This window comes from Pezoporus flaviventris, unplaced genomic scaffold (genome assembly GCF_033815535.1).
Source record: "Pezoporus flaviventris isolate CSIRO_AGI_PZ_B2104156 unplaced genomic scaffold, CSIRO_AGI_Pfla_v1 ptg000007l, whole genome shotgun sequence".
Taxonomy (NCBI): Eukaryota; Metazoa; Chordata; class Aves; order Psittaciformes; family Psittacidae; genus Pezoporus; species Pezoporus flaviventris.
This window is the reverse complement of record NW_026892555.1, coordinates 3,922,456-3,949,923: the sequence shown is the minus strand read 5'-3', so window position 1 is coordinate 3,949,923 and position 27,468 is coordinate 3,922,456. Positions and strand designations below refer to the sequence as shown.

The 27,468-nt window shown below is 37.5% G+C and overlaps 1 protein-coding gene across 5 annotated transcripts in view; it reads right to left on the bottom strand.

Moving 5' to 3' along the window:
* The window catches only part of TRAPPC9 (trafficking protein particle complex subunit 9), a 495,602-nt gene that overhangs the window by 254,482 nt on the left and 213,652 nt on the right, over window positions 1-27,468 (bottom strand). For 3 of the 5 annotated variants that reach the window (XM_061447664.1, XM_061447665.1, XM_061447666.1), the window contains one exon: window positions 15,539-15,846. In XM_061447664.1, coding sequence (XP_061303648.1) covers window positions 15,666-15,846 — 181 coding nt within the window. In that variant the 3' untranslated portion in view covers window positions 15,539-15,665. Of the gene's footprint in view, window positions 1-4,268; window positions 4,360-15,538; window positions 15,847-27,468 lie in introns of those variants that run through there. The other 2 variants (XM_061447668.1, XM_061447669.1) reach the window with 1 other exon arrangement.

Here is a 27,468-nt window from a genome sequence, read left to right as displayed (position 1 = left end):
CATTACAACCTGTCTTGAAATCCATCTTTATTATAAAGGAAGAAGAGAAGAATGAAAGAAATGAGTGAATGAAATAAAATAATGAAGCCTAAAACCTTTTTTGGGACTTTTCCCATGGTGAAGCTTGACAAATAAATGTTTCTTAGAATATTACAGCAAATACCCTTAGAGTTTATGTATAATCATTGATTTTCAGTTATTCAATTAGTTTCTATAAAGAAAGAAAAGTATTTTCCTGTTATACTAAAACATTTAGCACTTTTAGGTGGCTACAGTTCTGAATTTGTGTGTCAAATTTCTCTAATATATCATCACTCATATATATATGACAATCATCAAGAAAAGCTGTTTGTACTTTGTGGCTGCAGGCAGTGAAAGAAGTTAAACATGCAAAGTGTTGAGAACCTCTTGCTCAAGAGGTGCTTCTCATTTGAATGTAAGAACATCCTGAGTCCAGCCTACTCCAGGTTAAATCAACAGTTCATTTCAAACTCAGTGTATTTCAAGTTCAATAGCCCCATTTTGTGTGCAGAATTTATACCTATGATAGCTTTGCTATGAAATGCAGAAGAGTACCATCAAACTGTTAAGTGTTCAGCCTCAGAATTCTGCTTGCTTGCAAAACCTAGCAACATAAATCAAATAACGACTGAGAAAATACTGCACAGCCAGCATCTACAAATACCTCCATCTGATCGTTTTTGAATCTAACCACGGAACTTGCACGACAGATGCCTTTGAAGAGTCTTGGTTCTCCTCATTAAACTTTGCAGGCAATGTTTTCTTGATTTGATGATATTAATATATTCACCTTAAAACCACATTTATTCCTACACTTGGTTTGTTGCCCAGCAGTAAAAAGAAAATATGTCATAACTTGTAAAGAACATTGAACTTGGTGATGTTGAGCAAGATTATGTTTTTCAATTACATGTGATTTACTAATGGACATTACAGACAACTTCATTTTACAGAGATGCCCTAAATCTTAAAATCATTTTTAACAACGTATTAAGAACTCTCACTCTAGCCTTTGACATATTTTCTTTTTTATGATTCCTCATGTTTTAAGTACTTCTCTCTTCCCCAGTCATTTAATTATATGAAATCACAACCAACAGTGTTCACTAAGAGTCAGTTTTTTTCCCTCTGACAACCTTCAGAGCTGACTTCTTACCCTCAGACCAAAACTTCAGTGCCACTTTTAATTCTACTCTTTGCCTTGCATTTCACGAATAAAAACCAGGATTGTCAAATTTACATGAAAAACTATTTCAATAAGCTTTTATAATTTTAGAAATGTAATATTAAATATAATATGAATTAAATATGTCATATTTAAAGGGAATTTTGAAGTCCAGCTTTTATAAATTTGAAGAAGAGGCAGTAATTTTTTTTAATCGAAACCCTGTTAAATATTCATCTGCGTTTCACTGTGAGCACTTATAATAGAGTAAACCTTTCAATGGAACCATCAGTATAGCAAAAATCCTGAATAATCATAGAATCAATTCTATTGCATAAAACTAAGGCAAAATTTTCACCCAATATATGCAAAGATTATATTACTATGATGGCTGGTAGTAAAGGGTTCATATTAAGATGCAATCTACTCTTAGCATACAAAAAACAAAACTCAAAGCAAAGCAAGGTTGTGACTACAAACAGTGTGATGACTAAGAGAAAAAAAAAACTAGCTGACACTACAATATTATGGCATTTTTTAAGTACCTTCTTATCAATGACATCAAAATACTGGATGAGGCTGGATGAGAAATTAAAATCTGTAAACTACTGTCTTATCAATTATAATATATATGTTTACAGTTCTCTCTTAGTAGAAATATTAACAGTCAAAGAACTTTTAAGATAGCTTGCAAATGTTTATGTCATTATTGGCACTTGGGATAGATCACTACCACTGAAAGAGCTTATTCTTACACGACAGTTCAGGTCAATCACATCAAAATATCAAGAAAAAAGCCAGAGAAAAAAACAGGACTCACATCTTAGATGATTAGAAACACATAACACTTTTCCATGCCTATAAGAACTGAATAGGAAATATATTCTAGCACCAAAAGACAATTTAAACTCTGAAAGGTAGTATGTCACATTGTCGAAATACATGCGTACACAAACACACACTCTTGATTAGCCAGACGTTCCAACAACTCCTTATTACTACTCCCACATACTGAACTGAAAAAAACAACCTTTTAATTCCTCCTCCATCCCACACATTAATAAAACCAAATTAGCCTGTATTGCCATGGTACCACTTTCTGGAAGGACTGCAGTAGCTCTTCTCATGATGAGTGCAGGTGGGGCTACCAGGCTACAACACTGTGAAATCAACTTGCAAAGATTTAAGTGCTGAATATTTGAAATTATGGTTCATTAAAAGAAACCAAAATTTCTCCAATTTTTTTTTTTTTTCTGTTTTCAAGTTGAATAAGGCATTTCATCAAAATGTCCTCTTCAATAATCTCTGCAGTGCTACATCTTCTACATTGACATATTTTTTGTGTTATACAAAGCACTCTATTAATAGCATTTTCAGAGAGAGAAAATATTAGAATAAAAAAATACAGCAGATTTCATCAAAAACAGTATTTTCTGCCACCAGAACATTCCGAAAAGAAAATATACATAAGTTGTTGAAAACCGAGTATTTGGTATCCCATAGGATCCCACTTTCTCTTTATTTAATGCAGAAAATTAACATTTAAGGCACAACCAGCCAAGAGATTGTGCTTCAAAAGATTCTGAAGTTATGAGGCAGAGAATATCACAGTGTTGGTGGCATTCATACATTCTGAACACTAAAGTAACCAGAATTCTTTAACCGAATTAAGCAACAGCCTGAGAAATTACCAACTCCATGGATAATCAGATTTTATTGTGAATCAGAGCTACGTACATGTTTTTCAACTAGTGCATCAGAGTACCTATGAATATTGTCATTTAGACAAGAATACTGGATACAATCTTACGATTCTAAAAGCCTCTTTTACTAAGAAAATAGTGGAATTTGGCATTAGAAAGAAAATTAAAAAATGAAGAAACCCAAGGAAACTGAAGGAGAAAGAAAGTACGGTTTTCATCCTTAATGCTATCTACCATGCAGAAGTGCCAAGGGAAGGTTCTCAAACACAGAGCCCAGGTTACAAACCTGCTGAAGGTCAACACTGCTCTGCAGAACTCAACTCTCAAGTGACCTCTCTGAGCTCAACAACACACATCTGACACAAACCGCTTGTCTCACAGATGAAGACCGGGGCAATCTTAGCCAAGGCCAGTCATACAAGCAAGTGCTACCAAATCCTTGAATCCTCTGAGGAACAGAGGCCAAATAAGCATGAGTTCAGAGACAGTTTCAAATGTTTACAACAAGCAACTTCAAACCATCAGTTTTATCTTCTCACCTATAAACAATGTGCTTATAAATTTTAACATATGAGTTGATAATGGTCTACTGGGGTTGAAAAAACCTCGAGCATTTAAGAGTAAACAAATACTAGAGTTAGGGGTGATTTTACTTTTACCAGTTAATGAAGACAACAGTAATTGTTCCTTAAAATTGGCCTTCCCCTCGGACATCAAATTAATTAAAATATGAGTGTAAACTGATGAACTGGGGACTTTTTCTGAAACTTGTAACTGACACAGAAGTGTCAGAGATAAAACATTCCGTGTTCTAAAGGCTCTGAATATCCTTGATAAGAATGTCAACAGAAGTCACATTATTGCGACTCTTTGAAATCAAATTTATTCAATATTTCATCATTGGAACATCATTCTAAATGTGAAACTGTTCTTCTCCACTACACAGCTTATCAACCTTTTCTGTACCTAAAATTTTGCAAATGCAAATGGATCATTGTAAGAAATACACCAAAACATATATTACAATTCCGTATGAAAATGCTTTAAGAAATTACTTTAAAAACACACACTGTCAGGGAAAGGGAAGATGTAAGTAGTGGCCATGTCTCATACAATACAAGGACTGCAAATTACACAAAGAAGTGCGTACTCAGGTTTCAGATTTACTCTCACTGAACAGTGATACTTAAAATAAAATAGACACCAATTTTGGGTTTATCTTCAGCTAAGTAACATATCCCAGTGAAAATACAATTCCCAGCAAATTCTCATGTATCATAGATTGTCAGTAAATGAAAACATTATTATTCTCATTGTGCAAAAATTACAAGCCAGCATCTCCTCTAAGAAGATCATCAACAGATTTTGACACTACTCACCCCACTGGAGGGGAGCCAACTGTAGATTCTCCAGGACCAGTTGATTAAGGACGCCTTCCACACTTGCTTCCCCTTCACGTTTCAAGGAAGGGTAAATTGGAGTTAAGGAAAATTTTGTTTCAGAGAGAAAAAGAGCATGTGATACCTACAACTTTTATTATTGCATATTAAAACTGCAAGCTAGCAATTCCTTAAAGGCTAATGTTACAGATTTGGTTTATTAACCCATGAACTGACTAACAATAATAATTAGAGAAACTGATATCTTCAGAATATAAAATTTAATTCCACTGAGAACCATTAAATATGAAAATGCAAAAGTAAAATGTACTTGAACCACAGTAAAACACAAGGGGAGAAAAGTCTGGAAGCTGTAAAAATGAAGAACCTGTCACAACGCGGTGCAAGATCACAGTTCAAAATGACATAGTAAGAGCAATCTCAAAATAAAAGGATAAAATTTAATGGGGCAATAGGAAAAAAAGCACAAATGGGGCAAGGATAACTTCATATACTGGCTCAGTGCCACTTCTGTGGAGGTACAAGGGACAATAGACAATGCAGCAACAATGTCGATATCGAGGGCAAACGTCACACCAGAATCACACACGCACATAACCTGCAAGCTTCCCTTTCTACTCGCTCCTGTATGAGCTCAGAAACCAGATCAGACTGAAACGAGAGAAAAATTAGGAATTTGTTCTTACTCTAAAGACAGTGAAGCACTGAAATAAGCAGTTGGGAAAAGGAGACTCTCTTGTTTCTGAAGGGCTGCAAAACCATTTACACAAGTGTTAAAATAAAAGCATAAGCAATATCCAATGGAACACAAAATTAGTATTATCCATTTAAACAAATTAACAATAATTTCATGTGATGCACCAATGAAGATAGCATGCATTTCTAACAGGATTCCTGATTCCCTTACTTAAGAGAGGCACTAAATGCAAAGGGCTTTGAAGCACATGCAAATGACAGCAGCATCTTCTATTTGGCCAAAGCTGCATTCAGGGGCTTGGCACGATTTTGTACCACAAGAAGCCCCTCTCTCAGCCAGGTTGAGACGAAGGAGGGGAGGTGGAGCAAGCACAGATCCTCCACTGACACACATACAGCACATGAGCTTTGGTGTGCTTACACTAGAGTATCGCTGGCAATCTTTATTGTCTTTACAGCTCAGGTCATGCTTTTCCAGAATGGGAGCATCACACAGGAACAAAGCTCAAGGGAGAGGCAGGATCTTCTTTGTGATGTTGGGAAGAGACTGCTTTCAAGTCTCAGTCTTCAAATGAAACAACTGAAGTGAAGTGGTGACCCAAGGTAACTATGACCTAAGCGCCTAACAAGCTTGATCAAGGTTTCAGCCAACAACTCCAAAAGTACTGGAACTGTGTTCCTCAAAAATACATTTAAAAAACCAGACTCCTAAATGTGATCAGTCTTTTTTCTGCACAACTCTGGAAAGAGAGGCACATCATCTGACTGACAAAGTATGTTCCCGTCGGTGTCATTTAAAAGTTATTAGTTATCACTGCAGATAACTAATTCCTACCACAGGACATAATTTTACAGGCTCTCCATGAGATGTAAAAGAAAAACCCTGAGATCTAACAATTAGTGAGACTCAAGAGCTCAAGAAGAAGATAGAAGAGGAAAATCGATATACTGCAGAGCATTCTCACAATGTTTTTAGTATTCTCATTATGCCCTGAAAAATGTCTTAAATAGCTTTTTTTTTTCCTTTTTTTCCCCTTAAAAGGACTACAAATGAAGAATTCACAAACCCTATAGAGTCTGAAAGCTGTAAACACCATTAAATAAATGCACTGGAAAACTGAAGGCAGCAGAATACCACTTCCAAAACACGCTGCTGCTGTATGACCCAGGACACCAGCACAACAGAATAATTTCCATAAACCAAACTATAGGACAGAGAATACATAATTTGGATTACTTCATAGAAAGAAAAGATAAATAATCCTGTTATCACATCCTTAATGTAAGGAATATAAGTGAGAGAAAACACTAATAAAAAGGCAGTATTTAAAAGACATTTTAAAACAGAGTGGCTGCCATTAACTGTAACATTAAACTAACTTAACTTGCTCACATTGGTGCCTGGAATATTGCAAATTTTTACTGCTTAAAGCTCCATGGAAAACTTAATGTCTCAGATGCCACTATAAAATGACTATAAAATAGGCGATTCTCCATCCTTTATGGTTGGTAAATGCTATCAAAGTAGATCCACGTATTCGCATGGATCTACAGAGGGATCTGGACAGGCTGGATTGATGGGCTGAGACCAACTGGATGAGGTTCAACAAGGCTCAGTGCTGAGACCTGCTTTAGGGCCACAACAACCCCATGCAATGCTACAGGATTGAGGAAGAGTGGCTGGAAAGCTTCTCAGAAGAAAAGGACCTGTGGTTGTTGATCAACAGCCACTTGAACATAAGCCAGCTTGTACCTGGGTGACCAATAAGGCCAAGAGCACCCTGGCCTGTATCAGCAATAAGTGTGGTGGGCAGGAGTAGAGAAGTGATTGTCCCCCTGCATGGATGAGGCTGCACCTCAAATCCTGTGTTTGGTTTTGGGCCCCTTACTCCAGGAAAACATTGAGATGCTGGAGCATGTCCAAAGAAAGGCAACGAAGCCGGTAAAGGGTAAAGCACAAGTCAGGAGTAGCTGAGAGAACTGGGATGGTTTCGCCTGGAGAATAGGATGTGGCTCAGGGGGTACCTTCTTGCTCTCTACAACTACTCAAAAGGAGGTCGTAGTGAGGTGAGGGTTGGTGTCTTCTCCCAAATAACAAGCAATAGGACAAGTGGAAATGGCCTCAAACTGCACCAGGGGAGGTTTAGATTGGATATTAGGAACAATTTCTTCCCCAGAAGGGTTGTCAAGTATTGGAACAGGCTGCCCAAGGAATTGGTGGTGTCACCAGCCCTGGAGGTATTTAAAAGATTTGTAGTGTGGTGGTTTAGTGGAGGATTTGGCAGTGCTAGGTTAACATCTGGACTTGATTAGTTGAAAGGTCTTTTCCAACATAAATGATTCTATAATTCTATAATCCACAAGGAAAACACATTTTTAAATTTCAAATTCAATACAGCTACTGATGAGTTCTGAAACCGACTGCTTCTTGGAATAAGTGCAAAAAGTATCCAAAGCTATACCTCAACTAATAAAAATTACATACCTACACTTCTTACATTCTGTGTCCAGTCTGACTTCCCCAGTTCAGGACACTGAAATATGGGATAAAATTCCCTGGAGGGTTACCAAGATGATTAGAGAGCTGGAGCATGTAACGTATTAAACCCTGAGAGAACAGGGCTTGTTTGGTCTTGAGAAGGAAGGCTATGGAGAAATATGGAGAGGGTATAGAAAAGATGGAGCCAGATTTCCCTTGGAGGAGCACAGTAATTCAAAGAGGGGCAACAAACACAAGTTGCAGGACAGAGTGTTATAACAGACCTGAGGAGGTTCCTTCCAACCTAAATTGTTCTGTGATCAGTGCAACCTTGCTGTCTTCAGATTACTCACCAGGAAGATCTGGCAGTTCTAGCAGCATTCAGTGTAGTATTCAGGCTGCCCCACAGATAGGGCAAAAGAGGCTCAGACATAATGTAAATGCCCAACTTGCACCAAGTGATTCAGAAAAGGTGCTTTAAAAATATCTCCCCAAAACACAGGTTTTTAATGAGCATCCAAAGTTTTGCCCACAGAGTTCACTAAGCATCTAATTCAGCTTACACTCTGCTGCCAAAGAGACTCAAAGCAAAAAAAAATCAATTAAGTTAATAGAGAAACTAGTGTTGTTGGTATGGCCTAACCATTCCTAATAGACAGAAATAGCGTGGAATTTTGTATCATTGATCTTTGTCTCCTAACTATGTATCAGGCAATTATATAAAATTGCTCATTATAGCACAAACACAAACTGAATATTGTAGCAAACTCATCACCTTGGAGATGAAAAGCAACCAAAATGTGGAGTAATACAACTTCAGAGGAAAAAGAGAAAAGCTGAACTCAAGAGTTTGCCTATTTCCTAAGACAAGCCTTTAGAAGCTAATGAAAGAGAAGCAGCTGCAACAGGGATTGTCAATATATCCTTTCATTCTTAGCTCAAAGTCGAATCTGATAAAAGACAAAAGCGTAAGATCCAGAATTTAAGATTCATTAAAAAAATGCACAGACAAATGGAAGTTCAGACTGACAAACTTCAGTGTGACCTTGTAGAATCTATCTACTTAAGGAAACCTCCAAATATTTTGCTATCATCTCACTGGGATTATAAACCCTCTCTTCCATCAGTCAGATTGTTAAATTGTTAACCCAAGCCTCATTTCCAACAGTCAAATCTTTGCTATCAACAACACAGGAATCATCCAAGACTGAAACAGTTCACTTCCAGTCTCCACTTCACGTTTGGCAGTTCAAGACATTTTCATCTGCACAATGAAATAAGTTTCAATGGGGGCCTCAGACCACCAAATGTTGTTTAAAAAAAACTTAAAATCAAACCCTAATTTTTCATTGTAGGCATCTTTATTTAACATTTCCTTAGCAACAGATTGCATATGATATAAAATGTTTCAGAGTGAAAACCTGAATGACAGTTGAATGAACTTGTTATGCTCCCAAGGAAAAGTTTGCTCTTTTATACTAATTCTGATTGTCTAGCGTGTAGCTGGGTACCCACAATAATAACACAGCATGTTGTCTAAAACCTACTGCTTAAAAAGACAATCCATTTTTAAAAATGCTTTGTATCTTAAAGGTAATCATGTTTTTTCTCTCTGCAGCATTCTGCATCTTGCATCGCTCTAAACAGATTTATTTGCAAGAACATATTTCTCAGTTCCTTTGCAAATAAATACAGGTGGAAGCGTATACACACCATAAGCAAATTATTAACTGTTCATAAAGAGAAATTATACTAATGAAAAAGAAATTTAAATGATTAATGATCACAATTTACTTTAGAGCAGTAGCCTTAGTCATATTTTAAGCTTTCTGCTTGATTATTACTGTGGTGCTTTACTGCTTAAACTAATTACATGCAGTTACTGAGGTTCTTAAATAATAGTTACTTTTGCAAACGATTGTTGATGCTAAGCTCAAACTCAGCATGTAAATGTAAAGCTCCATCCAACTAAAGTATTTCTAAGGAAACCTTTACAGATGTACAAAAGTTTCACAACATGCAATATTTTCATTACTTATGATTCATAATTATGATAAAGATGAAGTCATGAAAAGCTGAACAGACAAACAGAAAAGTAAATTTTCATAAGTTGTCACTGGTTTGCTGGCAAGCCTAGATAGCATGGAATCACAGAATAGTTAGGGTTGGAAAGGACCTTAAGATCATCCAGTTCCAACCCCCCTGCCATGGGCAGGGACACCTCACACTAAACCATGTCACCCAAGGCTCTGTCCAACCTGGCCTTGAACACCGCCAGGGATGGAGCATTCACAGCTCCCTTGGGCAACCCATTTCAGTGCCTCACCACCCTCACAGCAAAGAACTTCACAAATGAAATGTCTCAAGCTTCTGTCCGATACATATTAATTTCAACATTCCCACGGGCTACGTAAATGGTGAAATAGAAAAACATTCATAAAATGTATGTATTTGGAAAAGATGTCAGCATTCACTGACCTAATAAATGAATGGAATGTATGAAGATCACTTGGATGAAATTCAATGAAGAAAAGTTCCAAGTATCACCCTGGAAAGAGTCAACGAGTCTATAAATGGAAGTTGGGAAAAATTATTCAGTCAGTTATACTGGACCACATAAAAAAATAAATCACTCAGACATGGGAAACTTGTCAAAGAACTCAAGAACAGTACTCAGAGTAACCATCGTACCTGAAACATGGAAGGTAAAGCTTTTGTTCTATGAGAAATCTCACCTGAAGTATTGCTTACAACTGTGGAAGCCACACAGTGAGGAAAATATAGCTATACTGCAGAACAACATCAGCAATATGGCTGAAAGCAAATGGGCTTTGAAAAAATGTTGGCAATTAGGTTTAAATATAGAAAAGAGAAAACAGGAGAAAGGCACACAATACAATTTCAGAACTGTAAGAAAACTTTGCAAATAGGCCAGGCATCAGCTAAATCATAGAAATTAATGTTGAAGTAAGAAAAAATTGCCTAACTATTAGAAAAGTTAAGACTGGAACATGATTTTTAAGGTGGTGCTGGAAGTCTCATATTTTCAAGGTTGTTAGGGCCAGGTTTAGAATATTTTCAAGAAAATGACTCCAAAATGTTATACTCTCATTTCACTGAAACAGCAATTCTTTCACAGTACATTAGAAAAGTTCTCTGGCTGCAATCAAACCTGGGGACAGCAGGAGACAGGAGGAGGAAAAGGAGTCTGGTTTTCAACAGTCATTTTCTGCCCCAGCCCTCTGCATGGCTGCACAAATCACAGAATAATTGAAAATGAAATTCCAGAGTCACTGTCCAAACCTGTGCTCAAAGCACAGAAATACTGGAATTGCACCAAGTTGCTCAAGGCCTTGTCCAGAATTTTTCAAGAAGGACTTCGATTTTACAGAACTTTTGGATAATTTGATCCACTGTGCCCTGGGTTCAGCAGTAGCAGTCATTTTTCTCCTTCTTGGTAGCTGGTGCAGTGCTGTGTTTTGACTTTCGGCCTGGGAGCAGAACTGATAACACCGATGTTTTGGTCTGCCTAAGGACTTTGTGAGCCTCATGCTCTGCCAGGGAGGAGGGAAAGCCAGGAGGAAGCAGAGACAGGACACCTGACCCAAACTGACCAAAGAGCTATTCCATACCACAGCACGTCATGCCCAGGATGTAACTGGGAGTTAGCCGGAAGGACTGGGGGACTGCAGGGTTGGAGGAGGTATAGGTCAGTGCTTGGTCAGGCTGGGGGGGTGAGTTATCGGTCGGCTGGTGGTGAGATGTATTCTCTTCCCTTGTTATTTCCCTTATCATTATTATTATTAGTGGCAGCAGTAGTGATTTGTGTTATACCTTAGTTACTAAACTGTTCTTATCTCAACCTGTGGGAGTTGCATTCTTTTTGATTCTCCTCTCCATCCCTCCGGGAGTAGGGGGAGGGCAAGAAGGGGGGGAAGTGAGTGAACGAGCTGTCTGGCTGGGTTTAAACCACTACACACTGTTTCAGCATCCTCATTGTAAAAAGGATTTCTCCTACTGCTTAACCAGAATTTACCTAGCTGCAATTTATTACAGCTGTGTTGTGATATGCCTTGCTTGAAGAGCCAGATGTACTTTGTTGACTGCTACAACTCTTAGGTTTTGAGAAGGTTGCCCTGGAAGCCCTAAGCCCAAGAGCTTATACAATCCTGCCTACCAGTTCCCCAAAGCCTCCTCTCCTACAGTCTAGAGTCATTATCCTGCTACTTGCCTTCCTAACTTATCTCAGGATATTGAACTCCACCATCTCAGGGCAACTGTAATCAAGGCTGCTGTCAAACCTCACCCCTCCAACTTGATCTTCATTATTTTCAAATAGCAGATCCTGTACAGCACATGCCAATCAAGCCATCCAGCAGCTGCACACAGAAAGTGTCCTTTAAGTACTCCAGAAATCTAATCCACAATTGGAAGACTTCCTCCAGTTGTTGAAGGAATAGCTCATCCTTCAAGTACTCTAGAAATCTAACCTGCAACTGGAAGACTTCTTCCAGGAATACTTCATCCTTCAAGCTTCAATTCTTGATTGGGTAGTCTGTTACAAATGCACACTGTATCTATCTGCTGGACTCCTCTGTCCTTGATTCAAAAGCTTTTTCTCTCATTTCCTAGAAGTTCCCTGTGCGCCTCAGCCATCCTTTACGCAGAACACAACAATCCCTCCTCATCAGCTCTGCACAACCTTCCTAAATAAACCATACCCACTTGTCAGTGCACCATGTTCACGCAAACTACTACTTTCTGAAACCCTCATAACACCAGAGCTGTGAAACTGCACACTGACCTCTAATTCTTCCTCCATATGCTTTTGCAAGCCCTTTTGTAAGCATCTGACATGGGCTTGCTCAAAACTCAGGGCAGATTCAGTGAACTTAATGCACCAGTTTCTCCTGCCCATGCTTCCCCTTTCTTGCACTGTTCTACAGGCTTTGGGGTGCATCCTGCAAGGCACCAAGTTTAAAGCTAGACTCACCAGACTCAGCAAGTCTTCTGGCAAAGATATTCTTACCTCACTTCATCAGGAGGGTGACAAGAGGCACCCAGAGCTAGAACACAGGGAAAGACTGCCCATTAGGCAGCAGCAAGATTTATGACAAACTAAAATAGATAGGAAACTGAAACATAAATAATGTCTTGATGCTGCTCCTATCCAAACCTCCCTGTGTTTCCTGTGAAGAAGTCCTTCCACCATCCGAACATCGATAAACCTTTGCTTATGCTTCTAAAACTGAGGACCACCTGCACTGTAACCAAATTCTCTGAAATAATCCTGAACATATTTGAATTTCTGAAGTCTAAATGTAGATGGCACAAATCGATGGAATACTTTGAAGAGTAACAATCTAACACAAGAGCTTGTAAAGACCACAAAGAGAAGTTTAACCTGCCCTTCATCTTCCACATGGGGAACATGACATTTCTTAACTCAAGATTTTGAAGAATTCAGGTACAGGAGTAAAATCTTAGTGTACTCAGCAAGAGACACAGCACTCCAGAAACTTCAAAGAACACTTTGTACAGACGCCTCAATCTGTGAGTCAGAATGATTAGAAAGTCCCTGAAGAAAATATAAATGTTGTTTAAAAATATTTAGAAAATACGAAAAGCATAATTTGAAAATATTAGCCACCTGAATACTACATGTGCTCCGTCTGTTTAAATCCTGTGTTAAAACAAACTCCAGTTGTTTCACTGATACCAGATGCCACTTCACAGATGCTAAAAAGCAAGACAGCATGGTCTTAATTTTAATGATCTCAATACAAGTATAATATCAAAGATACACTAAATTATATTACTCCACAATGTTTCTTAATTGGAATGGCATGGCTGTAAGCTTTTTCATAAGAAGGCCTTTTATCCTAATTATTTTAATTCTATCAAAAATGTATAAAAATTGAATTAATATGCTACGTTGTCTTTACCTTCTGCCTTCAGCCCTCCAGAAGTATATGAAAATCGATCAAGTTTTACCATACTTCTACAAATGAAGCATTGAAAATCTCATCACTTGAAACTCTCAATATTTCAATGGATAAAACACAGAAAAATGGACAATTTCCATACTGGAAAATACTTCTGGTGCTCCTTAAGACATAAAAACACAGCCTGAAATCCTCATCCTTGTGCGCTATTCTTGGCCCTCACAGGAGTTCCATATAACTGATTTTTTATTGCAGTCAATGTAATCCACGTACATAAAATTTGAAGCCTTCTTTATGCAATGGTTTCATACGGTATTAATAAATACAGTTAAGAGTTTAAGTAATTACAAGATAAATAGTACATTCTCCTCCCATGTAAACAATATAAGATTATTTACAACAACATTATCTCAGCTGTGTTCTCTGAAATATACCTTCCTCTTCTCATGCATGCACTTAGCAGAGAAAGTATTTCAAAGATGATAGACACCAAAGAGATCTCATTGGCTTACCATTCAAAAGGCTTTTTGCAAAAATGCCTTCTCTAGGAAGAAATACAAGTCACTATATCCCTTTGTATTTCTGCAAATACTTCTTATCTCCTGGCTGCATTTAGGCTGGCTTCTGAAGGAAAACAAGGCTTATACAGTTAAGTTATCTATCCCTTTCTCCATGTTGTCTGTCGGTATGTCGGAAATAAACCCTCTTGGTCAGTGTCAAATTATTCTGATTAGAGGAAAGATGTGTCAGAAATGAAGTTTCTCAAACTCAGCAGACCTGAGAATTCTTGGGTTTACTAGTTCTTATCTAAATGTTGCTGTAATAAATAAAGTAATGAGAAAAACTGATTCTAATCAGGACATGTAATCTGGAAAACAGCGTACCTCTTTCTTGAAGAGTTTTTAAGCACGTGTGCAACTCATTTCCTTGCATTAGAACAGTTTTAGTTCTAAGAACAGAGAGAACATTCATGACAAATCTTAAAAACACAGAAACTAATTCTTGTACTGAATTTAACACAAAGAACTCATGCCTTGTCCTATTGTCTTGCTGAGGTACTGACTTAAATGTCAGCCACGATAGTTTCGGTATCAAAACTGGGTTTAAATACAGAACACGGAATGGATGTAAACAGTGTTGCTCAGCAACAGAAATGAATGTATTTTTACACCCTGAAAAAAATATTACAATAATGCATTCAATTCCAAGTGTAGGAATTCAAGTGTGGTATCAAAGAATACCCTTCCATAATACAGGAATTTTCTGAGTGATTTCTGGTTAAATATTGACATATGCTGGATAAACAGAACTCTCTCTGAGATGTTGCTTAGGGAGCCTGGACAGAACAAGGCACTGGGAATCTCATTTATGTCTTGCGTCTTGCCTTTGACAACCCCTGAGCAATTAACTTAATAATTATCAATGAAAAATCATATCAGATCACGAGATAAAAAGTACAATTAAAAGAACAAAAAGATGAAGCATGATTTGATTGCCACTCTTCTCTCATTTCCTGCCACCCCCTATCACATGAATTTGAGGATGATCTGAGTGAAAATAAAAATCTCCTGGAACATACTGAGTATCAACACATGGCTTGGGGGGCTGTTGGCTGAACGGAACATTTTGCTGATGAAAACCATGAAAAAGTGAATTTTTGACAAGCCAAGCAGAAGATTTTTTTATGGAAATCTTTAAATTTACTGCAACATCATTGGTTTATTTTAACTCAAAACCAAATGTAATTTCTCATTAATAATACTAAGGCAATATTTTATTATAGGGATTTTATGTTTAGAATGACTAAGTCACCATGCAAGTCCTTTCTAAACCTTAAAACTAGATCTGTAAAGAGGATTCAGAAATAAATTATTTTAATATATTCTGATTTTCTCAAATTTAATTAAATATATGAAAACTGTCTAAATCCAGCTTCATGTATTTCTTTAAGATTCAGTTACTCATTGTGGGGGAGAATAGAAAAAATTGACCCTATAAAATTACTACTTATCAATCCTAACTGTTACCTAAAAGTTGGGAAAAACACACAGGGTTTATGGCAGGCTCAATGACTCAGGAAAAGCCATTATAGTAAGATCCAAGCATCGTCCAAATAATATACAGCACAATTAACCTTAAAGAGTCTATAATTATGACAAGCTTCATAGTTCTAATTACATTTCTTTTCAGTAACACTGCTATAAAGTGAGTTGAATTGCAAAATATCATGTGTCATAGGGCACTATTTATGTATTTTTAAAGCACGTATTTATGAAAGGATATAATTTTCCAGCAAATATCCAGCTTGCTGTTAATCTCCAATCCTTTTGCTTGTTGCCTTTCTTCTTCCAGCTGCTTTGCATTCGCAAACTGTGTCCCATCAGTAGGGGATTCTGGGAAGCTCTCAAAATTGAACTTATCAACTTGGACAGCCATACTGTAGCAAAGGAAAAAGAAAGAGGGATAAAAATGGGATTGTTACTACAACAATTTTACAGATAATACTCCTGCAGAAAATGCAGAGCACTGTGAAACCAAGCACTAGAATAGATTAGTCTCAGTGGCATCTAGTCTATGTACTAATGATACATAACCCAGATGATTTATGCTACTGAAAATAAAAGTCTAACCCTACTGAAGACAGTTTGAATTTTCATAAATCATCAATCAACATCTTAATGCTTTTGTGAGTGGTACACAAGTCATCTGTTCTGCAGTTGCAACCAGTTGATGTTTCTTGTTGTTCTGCCGAGGTTCACTTGCCATCACTCTTGGTATGTAAAAGTTCCTCGTGTGCTTAAGACTTCAGACAAAAGTGCGTCTTGAAGTGGACAGTAACACACTTGGAAAACCACGTACACTTCATTAGTTTTATAAGCCAACTTCTTAAATTTGCCTCTAAAAATTTCAATATAAAACCCAGGAAGGAAAGACAAAATAACCACAGTACTAGCGCCTAAATATGGCTCTCATCTTCTTCTGTGAGAAGATACTTCCATCTTGCTTAATATTTCTTCATGAATTACAGACAATACTAATTTCAATTTCATACTATAATTCATTGGTAAAAAATGGTTAAATAATTGCTTTATTAAATGTATGGTAAGGCATAAAAGCAAATTAAATTAAATACATTAGGCTGCAATGCATACTAAATATTTCTATGTTAAATTAGAATCACTAATCTAATATAAAAGGGAATTTAGACCAGCTCACATCACATGAAATCTGGTTATAGCAGATCTAATACACTGTGCTGCCAAACCAGCTTTAATTTCCTGAATCGTTTGAAATAGAAAAATAATTAGGGAAGAATTAAAATATATTGCTCTTGAGATGACTTTGCACTTCAGGAAAACAGAAGATCAAGCAACAGCTTTGGAAACCATTCACAATGAAATGCAACTACAATCTATCAAGGGGCATGGGAAGGGCATTTCATGAAAACACAGGATTACTCTTGTTCCATATAAAGAGAGAAACATACTCTATAAATGCTGCAAAAGGAAAACACTAGGAACAAAATTCAACAAGAAAAAACTTTGAAATCCCCCCAGACCAGAAGAGATCATCTATAATTAGTATTCATTTCAGAGAATCTTGACCCTAAAAGAAACTGGGAGAAAATGCAAGGCAATTACAGTAACAAGGAATAACCTAGAACTTATGAAGTTCAAATAGGCCCATCATGTTTCACCCTGAGCAAAAACTGACATCTAAAGAGAAGCTGTTAATGTTCCAAGACTACCTTCATCATTAAAAAGTACAAATACAGCACTGAGACAATGGTGGCACAATTACTATTCCTACAAACTCCTTCTCCTGCAGTCCCCATCTTTGTTGATCTTCACATTTAAAAGATCAAGAAAGGCAGAGGAATGAACCTGTTCCTCTCTAAATGGGTGTTTCTGGTTTGGCTATTTTTCTTCAGTGAGAGATCATTAAGAGTTCCTCACTTGCATGCGAAGACCATCAAGCACTGGGCATATAAAAAAGCTAACACTGAGCTAACAAAAGTGTATCACAGAAATGGCCAGAAAGAATGCAATGAAAAACACCCAGATAAAATCTGTAGAGTGGGTTTTTAAAACTCAGGCCTGAAACTATGACTAACAACATCAAGTCTTACTGGCACTGAAGTATGATTTGATTCTGCAAGTGCAGGTTGAGTTTCCTGGATTTTGCATGGGCAATGCATGTGGAAGACAGAGACAACTGGACCGTTCCAAAATCGTTTTTGCCTTTGTTTCCAAACTTCCTCCATCACTCTTTGGTACACGAGCAGATGCAAACACAGTACTTGATTTTAACTGCCTACACAGTACTGCTTAAATTCTCACGTAAGTACTCACAGCTAGTTACCTGCAGTCATATTCTGACAACAAATTATCTTGGTTTCTGAACAGTCAAAAATATCTAGAATCCACCTCCCAATGGACCTGGAAAATAGCTCTCACCTCATTATGGAGCCACTCTTTTCTAAGTGAATGATATATTAGAAAAGCATTCCTGCCTAACAATATTTAATATGCAACTGAGGGCATTCTGAACACATTCCTCTGTTAATGGATCATTACTGGCAATATGGTGATATTTTTTCTGGAAATTAAGAATGCATGTAAGCACTTTTTTCAACAACAGCCTATAATAAATCCACATCAGCTTCAGGAATACAGCCTAGATTACTCTTTACATTGCTTCACTGTACAGCTCTGTTTGAAGTAATTTTTATTAAGCTCTAAGGAATGGAAAACTTTAGTAAATAGGGCTCCTACTACTCAGAACCTCTACTATTTTTCCAGTTCTTTTAACCATGTTTTTAGTTGTACTGTGTATACCGTATTTAGCACAGTGACACCATGTATCACATGAGAAGACACAAAACTACCCCCAACAACACACTTGGCAGCTAGAAAGTGAAGAGGCCTGAGTAAAAGAGAACTGCGGAGAGAAAAATATCACACAAAACAGTTATTATGAATACAGATGTAAGAAAGCAACAAAGAGAGATAAAGCGAAGCTTTTTGAGACTATAGTTACACTCAAAGTAAAGCATGACAAAATGAAATCCTAGCTCTTTTTCTTAGATGTATGTGCCTTCTATCATCAGTATTCTTCTTCCACTTGTGCTAAAAATATCCGTATTGAGTTTTGTCTCTGCATTTTTTATCAATAACATTGCTTCAGTGTTTATTCCACAGCCTATGGAATGTGTAGTAAATTGGAAAGCTTTACACAAAAATCAAACAAAAAAATAAATACCATAACCTAAATCAGTCACTCACACTTAGAAATGTACCCCTACACAAACACAGCTTCTTCGCTGCAGTTTTCATGTGATGATTTCTCCCAAAAGATGCATTTCACCACAGAGGTATTAACAAATGAACAAACAATTCCTAAAGCCAGTTGACTGAAGCAGAAAACAGATAAGCCGGACCTTGGGTTACAATCACCAACTAGAAAACCACATATTTCAATCACACCGGCTTTATCCTAAAAGAAGCAGAAAGCACTGAAGACCTCTTGAACATTTCCCAACTTTCTCACTGTGCTATGCCTCAAAATCATGAAATTGAAATGCATTTTAGCTGTAAAAGTCTTCCTCCACTTCTGTCTACAGTTTACAACCTGTTTTTTGTCAAGAGTTCTCTGCACTTCTTTTCTCTCCAAATTTGTCCTTGTTTGTTGTGATATATAAGAATCTATAGGATCTATACAGAAAGAGGAAAAAAAGACAAATCTGTCTGAAACACGCATTCACTTTATTACACAGCTGGGATAAGGAATGGCTCACGTTGAGCAAGGGTACATGTATGAATAGTACCTTGCTCTTCAAAGCAATTACATATCAGGGCAAGCATAAAGGATTTTAAAACTCGTAAGTCCAAACATATACTGCTCTAGGAAAAGGGACTAGAATTTCAGTTTAACCTTCTTTGCCTCAGAGGTAGCTATCCAAATTTCCTACAGGAACAGTTTTCAATAAATCATGAGGTATTTGTATAAGAACTCTGCATCATGTAAAAACATTAAATAGCCAATCCTGCAAATGCAAATCACGTTTTGCTTCTCTCGTGCTAACCTTGCTTGTGCAGGGGAAGGGATAAAGGAACAACAGCTTTCATGAATAACGAAACAACCGCATTTTGAAACTACTGGGTTTTGTCATGAAACGAGCCCAAGCCGTTGTGACAGCTACTCAGACAGCAAGCATCATTACAGGGATGCAAATTATTCAAATACAAATTAACTGAATGAAGAGGAGAAGGTCAGCTCATTGCCAATGCTGATGATATGCCTGTGTGGCATCATCTCACGTCTCCTGTCAGGATGACTTAGAGGCAAAAAAGAAGACAAACCTTCTGATGGTACAGCAGACACTTCAATGACAGTTATCTGAAGTTCTATTAAAGTAACAGTACAGAATTGTTAAAGACACTGGACAGTTATTTCACCACTTCTCATAAAACGAGTTTCAACTTTACTGGAAATCTTATTCCATCCTGACAATTAAATGCACAACAGAAAAGGCTTTGTATCGAGAAAAATCACTTCCTGTAACCGGCATCATGACAATTCCTAAGCCAGTGCCTTGCACATCCCTCTTTGCCAAAGCAGAGCCATTAAAACTAAGCAACACAAACAGCTTCACGGAAGTGGCAAGTAGCACATATAACTAATAGGGGGAAAATTCAGTAAAAGAGTACTGCTTGTAGTGCTATAAACCCCTGCCCTTGCTCCCAGCAAGACAGCAGGCAGGTCCCAGGCATACACTATTCCCCAGTGATGCATTTTAGCTCTGTAGATGTCCTCATCTCTTGTAAGCGGATGAATCTATAAAGCGAAATGAAATACGTGACACTTTCCAAATAAAACAGAGTTAAAAGCAGGCATGGTGTTAAAAGAAAAGCAGCAATGTGGTTAACATAGTTAAATTTCATCTTTCATTAAGTAAATAAAATAAGGCTGCTTAGGTTGGAAGAATAAAATCTAGAGATAGTCCTTATTCAATTATCTTTAGGAAGAAACAATGTAACAGGAACCCAAAACCTCTTCCTCATAGTTAACTACCTATTTAAATACTATCATCCAGAGATGAGTTTGCAAGCTGTTTTCATAATGAAGCTGAAAGGAGGCAGTGGAAGACTTCATTCAATACGATGCTTACTGCTCATCCTCCTTTCCTATATGAAGCAGACAGTAGAGACACAGAGCCAGACCACATTACTGCTTATACAAAACGCTCATGTATACAAATAGTCCCTGTAGATTCAATGACTTGAAATTTCAGGACAAGCTGGAAGTGAGGATGACACTATTGTTCTCACTATCACAAGGAAAAATAAAATGCATAAAGACAAGTCTACTTTAAGAAAATTCCACTGTGCAATCTTGTCCGTAACGGGTTTATAACATGATATTTCAGGTACTTAAAACTGTATCCTAAATACAAGTTCAAGGGCTGGTGTAAAAAATGGGAGTGACAAACCAGTTTATAATGATTTACAGCCAAAGAGGGACCTCAAGAATCAAATCTCCTGTGAGAGGAACACATATGAATCCCTAGATGAAAATTGGAATCTCAAGAAATTATAACTAACATACACCTTAGTTTTACTTCTAATTATTTCACTGCTTTAGAACCACAATCTGTATTTCATTCACTACTAGAAAATATAACTGTAAAAATAAGTAGCTCGAGTGACCTGCAAGTAATGATCTCTCCTCCTGGCCTAAAACTGACTTCATAAAGAAAAACGATTGCTTCAATATCAGAACTATGCAGAGCAAAAGATAATTTTTTCCATTAATCTTGGAACGGTCAATTAAATTAAAAAAAATTTGCATTTAGAACTTAATTATTTATTTAAAATAATTGAAGAGGAGATAAAAGTCAAACTATAGTGCTGAAGCCTGCAAAATTCAACAGCTTACACTTATCCGATCCACAGTGTTTCAGATGATTAAAAATTAACTAGGAAAGAATAGTTCTACTCTATATAATGTAATATTTGAAAATGGAACAGTGTTCAGAGATAGTTAGCTACATAAATCTTCTGTTTAAATGAGGTTATACTATGCATGCTGAGAATCTAGCTTTTTAATTCCTAACTCCAAACCTGAAACCCATAAACTAGAAGTGAAGAGGCAGGACAATTATCTTCAACTTCCACCTTTTTTTACTTGCCCATTTCAAGAATTTTGAATTCTATGGCAATCACTATGCAGCAAAACTGAAATAAGAAATGTAAAGTAACAGAGGTAATAGGCTGCTCTATAGATGCAGCAATTTCTATAGGGGCACAAGAGACTATTAATCAATAGTCATTAACATCTTTAGGGAATCTAGAAAAGAGTAAGCACAGTAATACTTGAAGATTGAGTTGAATATCCTCCCTTTATCACAGCTAAACTACGCAAGGATTGCAATCCTCTCATTATCCAAAATAATACCATACTGAACCTCCTACCTCTCAGTAGAATATTAATAATTGCAGATATGAATTTTAAAAGATATATATTCATAGTCAGTTGCTCATTTGTATAATTCAATATTGCCTTCATGTGGCAGAAAGTTCAAAAGATAAAATAAGAAAATTAAAAATATTTTGTGTCAGGTACAACAAATAAGACCAAAACAACCTGTTTTACAGTCATGCCTAGTTAACATTCCAGCTTTCTCCACTTTCTCAGGAAAAGATTAAGAAGATTGCCCTTTGATCATCTTCATGGCCTCCTCTGGACTCTCCCCAACAGGTCCACATTGTTCTCTTGCTGGGGCCTCTAGAGCTGGACGCAGCTCTCAAGGTGGGGTCTCACCGGAGCAGAGGGGAAGAATCCCCTCCCTCAACCTGCAGCCTTTCTGGCTGCAAGCACACATTGCTGGGTCATGCCAAGCTTCCCATCAACTACCTCTTTAGAGAAAAGGCTTAAAAATGCCCAGTCAATCATGCAATCGAAGACAATGCTCCTCTTTTCAAGGAGGATGACTACAACACAGGGCACGCACCTGAACGCTTACCTTCAGAGAAGATACTGAGATCCTAGTCAAAATCAAAACATGCTCAGAACACCAGAACAGCCTACACAGGTGAAAAATCATGACATGAAGCAGTCCATCTCACTGATTATATAAGAGGAAATTAAGTGATGCAGAGCTTTACATTGAACTTCTTTGTAAAAGAAGTTTTTCATAAAGAAAGTGATTCAAACATGTTTTGGTAAAATTATACTATACACATCTTAGCGTGCAAGTGTAGATGTTTCACCATGGACTGTCACTTTTGAGCTAGACTTTACATTCATACTGAATTATTAATTCACAATCTACTTGTTTGTCTTCTATTTTTATACACAAAGATAACATCTGCCCTTTCCCCAGAGCACGGCAGTAGAAGTTCGCCTTGAGATAATTCAATGTGATAACCAAATTCTTTCCCAAGTCATTGTTTTCCCAAACAATTTTCCTTCCTAGACCCATAACCCATACACTTCTATCACACATCAACTTCACAGTTTCCAGATTTCTTAAAATAAACAACAGTTGTTCAGAGCAATCCTTGGTTAGTTCCTTAAAGAGTCTTGCACTCCAGTTAGACCAAGGACTTGACAATGTTTATTTTGCCACAGACTCATTGATTCTTTCAGTGTATACAGTTATACAGGCTTTATTAAAGATTCTTGGGTCCCAGAAGCAAGTTCTGGGAGCAATGCCATACTTAAAACTAGCCTGCCAAGGACTAAAGTTGGGGGACAGTCAGGATGCAGTATCATAGAATAGCTCGGATTGGAAAGGGCCTTAAGATCATCCAGTTCCAACCCCCCTGCTGTGGGCAGGGACACCTCACACTAAACCATGTTGCCCAAGGCTCTGTCCAACCTGGCCTTGAACACTGCCAGGGATGGAGCATTCACAGCTTCCTTGGGCAACCCATTCTAGTGTCTTACCACCCTCACAGTAAAGAACTTCTTCCTTATGTCCAACCTAAACTTCCCCTGTTTCAGTTTGAACCCATCACCCCTTGTCCTATCACTACAGTCTCTAATGAAGAGTCCCTCCCCAGCATCCCTATGGGCCCCCTTCAGATACTGGAAGGCTGCTCTGAGGTCTCCACACAGCCTTCTCTTCTCCAAGCTGAACAGCCCCAACTTCCTCAGCCTGTCTTCATACGGGAGGTGCTCCAGTTCCCTGATCAGTTTAAGAACGCAAAGCAGCAGTACAGCAATGAATACCTCCCACTATAGCAACATGGCCTGAGTTTTGACCTGCAGAGCTTATTTTGTGACTGGCATTAGGAGTAATATTCACAAACATGAGCGGGGGCACAAGAAGCTTTAATCATGCTCCCAAAACCTTAAGTCCTGATGAGTAAGCTTCACCCGAGGAGGCGTATAGGTCCCATTGCAGTCAACTGCTCAACACTATTAATAAAAATTATACACACCTTACCACACACAAACAAAATCATCACCTAAGCAGTATTTTTCCCTAAAAATTCTGTATGTATAAGTTTACTTAATGCTTCCTCTATAAATAACACATAAACGTGTATTTAGAAGCATACTCAGAAACAACCTATTTTCCAAAACCAAACTCTCCCACTGTGGAGTGCAGCAGCCTGAAAGACCACACTGGTCTTAGCAATTCTCAACAGCAGTTAGATCCTTCATAAATGTCAATGTGACAGCCTCAAAGCACTTTCCCTCTGCAACTTCGCACAGGAAAGATTGGTTAATAAACCAAGGCATCGCTTTTATTGCTAATTACACTCAGCCTTTGGCAGCCCTGGATCCAACTTCAGCAATACGCAGAGCTAGGATTGTCTTCATTTTTATCTCATCATGTTTACATTGATTTACCTGTGCCCACTTTGCCCCACATACCGCTGTGCTGCATCTGATTTGCCTTATTAGTACATTAGAAAATAATCACAGTTTTAAAATACTTTGTTATTTAAGCCAATACATCCCATTTGGAAGTCACCATTTCTCATCAAATAACTCCCCTGCCAGATTGGGCAAGTCATGAACTTTCGCTCCCATGGGAAAGGACAGTGAAACTGAATGGCCACCAGCCTTAGAGCTGAACGCTAGAACTAGAAATGCAGTATTTATTTAATTATTCACATGGAAAAATACTCATTTTGGAGCACTTCCCTGCCATATTAACCCACCTCAGTTAACTAGGGTGGTATGGAACACACATTACATACCGACAATCAATTGCACAGCCCTGTTTGCGTGCCTGCCTAAAGTCTGGGCAGCATCGTCACAGAACTAAGCAAATTAAAACCCCCTCTTAAAATCAAACTAGATCATAAGGCTCTTGAGTCCTATGATTCAAAAAGAGTTTGAACACAGCAGCTGGAATTTTTGAAAGGAAAATCTCACCTGTGAGCAAAGTCGTGCTTGGGAAGCTTTCACAGAATATGCATCTAGCATAAAAGAACTCGGAGGTAAAACCAGGATCTTTGATGCCACTAATAAAGCAACATTTCTCATCATGTCGGGTCCCCAAAAAGGACATGCAGAGAGAAGCACCCCAAAGCTCCCAGCAGAGATGGAACAGTTTGTATTCAGAGTGGTCTAGAAAGTTATGTTAAGAATGGGTGAAAACTGGTGAGCTGCCAGCTGAGGTCCCTTGTCCACCTCCAGAGTCTTAGAAAAGGGGTCTGCTCGGGGATACAAGGAATAGGTATCAGGAGGCTCATCATCTTTCCCATAAAAATGACTGCAACGGCTGAGCAACCTGGTCTAGTGGAAGGTGTGCCTGCCCGTGGCAGAGGGGTTGGAACTGGATGAGCAGTTCCTTCCAACCCAAAGCATTCTGTGTGATTCTGTGATTTTTACATACACAGATTTCTTCTATGACAACACATTTATGAACTACATCTGGAGGAAGTGGAGGGAAGGGGGATTATAAATACTATCGTTTATGAGCAGCCAACTAATGGCGTCTGAGATGACACTTTGATGGACTTCCAGAGCTCCCTTTCTTCTCACAGTCAGCACAACATTTCCAGATGAGGAACAATTTAAATCAAAACCCACAAAATCTGAACTTCCAATTAAAAGTTCACATTGAAGTTATCATGTTAAGTCTGCTACTAAAGCTTTGCAAAATTATCATTAGAGAAGTAGTATTCTTAAAATAAGGAGTACCCAAACAGGATTAAGGAATGCTGCCATTTTTCATTTAAGTATTTCACTCCAGGCTAGTTTAAGTAATGCTTTAAAAATACCTGGCTGTCCTGGGTTCAGCAGTAGCAGTCATTTTACTCAGTCTTAGCAGACTAAAAATATAAAAAATGTATTTATTTTAAATACATACTTATTTTATATATATTTATAATTTTTATATAATGAATTTTATATATCTATTTTAAATAAATAATTTATTTCATTTATAAATTTTATTTATTTATTTATTTGTTAGTAGGCTATAAATATCTAAAATATATTTTAAAATACTTTTTTTTAGATTAATCTGCTCAGTGCTCCTGAAACTGAGAAACAACTATTTCAAGTAAAAAAAAAAAAAAAAGCCTGATATTATTTGAAGATTTGGCAATGTTTTAAAACATGTAAATGCTGAAGGTGGGGTTTTTTTCAGCATTTCTCTTTAACCTAAGAACTTACTAATTCTTTTCATTCATCTATTCACTGTAGCAATAGGACAAGGGGTAAAGGGTTAAAGCTTAAACAGAGGAAGTTTAGATTGGATATAAGGAAGAAGTTCTTTACTGTAAAGGTGCTGAGGCACTGGAATGGGTTGCCCAGGGAAGCTGGGAATGCTCCATCCCTGGCGGTGTTCAAGGCCAGGATGGACAGAGCCTTGGGAGACATGGTTTAGCGTGAGGTGTCCCTGCCCATGGCAGAGGTTGGAACTGGATGATCATAAGGTCCTTTCCAACCCAAACCATTCTATGATTCTATCTAAACCTTAATTTTATGTACTAAGAAAGAATTTTAATGAAAATTCAGGGAATCTCTGCTTCTTTGTAGTATTTCTTTGTAGATAAAAGCTCCGCAGATGATGCTATCTAATTTTCTGCAAGACAATTTTTCCTTTTAAAAAATGCAAACTGCAAGTAAAAATCCATAGGTACTAAAACAGAGAACCATGATCTGAGATCTCTTTCATGAAATTACGTATGCTTTTCACTCATTGACTAGATTTTTCTGACTATAATAAAAACATGTTATTTTATTATAGGCATATCTAGATTTAGGCATCCACTTCAAACTGAATCCAGTTTAGGAATCAATCTTACTGCCTACTTTTACAAGGGGGGGAAATCAATGTATTTTCACTTCCAGCTTTTGAGACAGTTGAAATTCACTTGTACTGAGATCACCAATATTTTCTTCTTTAAAACCATCCGTCCCACTTGGTTTCCAGTTCCTGCAAAGAAGCTGAAGTCTACAAATACAAAGAGGGGCCACATATTCAGACACAAACAGTGCTACGCTAATTTGACAGTTGACAATAAAAAAAACAAACCTTTCCCATCTAAAGAACAAATTCATGTAGCAAGTCCCAGTCAGATTATCCCAAAATGACAGGCTACTACCACCAGACAAATTGTACCACGGAACTGTGTAGTAGCTTTATAAACTTCCCCATCCACAACTAAGAAACCTCCATGCTCCTGATGTGCTGATTTGTCGAGTTATTCAACTAGACAGGTATAAATAGATTATGGGGTTGATATTAAAACTAGAAGCAGAGATTATTAAAATTGGGTTTATAGATCCTAAATTAAGCAAATAATACTGTAAATATACTAAGCAAAGATTACACAATCTGCTTTGTTCTGAAACTAAGGGTTTTATACAAAAGATTTCCTTTTATATTGCTTACTATTCTCCATTTCTCTTCATCCACACAACTGAAAAAGAAACACTACCAAGCAGTAAATCGAGGAATAAAGCTGCAGAGATTTTTTTTACTCCCATTTATTCCCATTGAGCCTCCCTCAGGGATACACAGATTGGAAATTGCCAAATTATCATCTAATAGGCAGAAACATCGTAGGCGAGACCAATTAAGTAA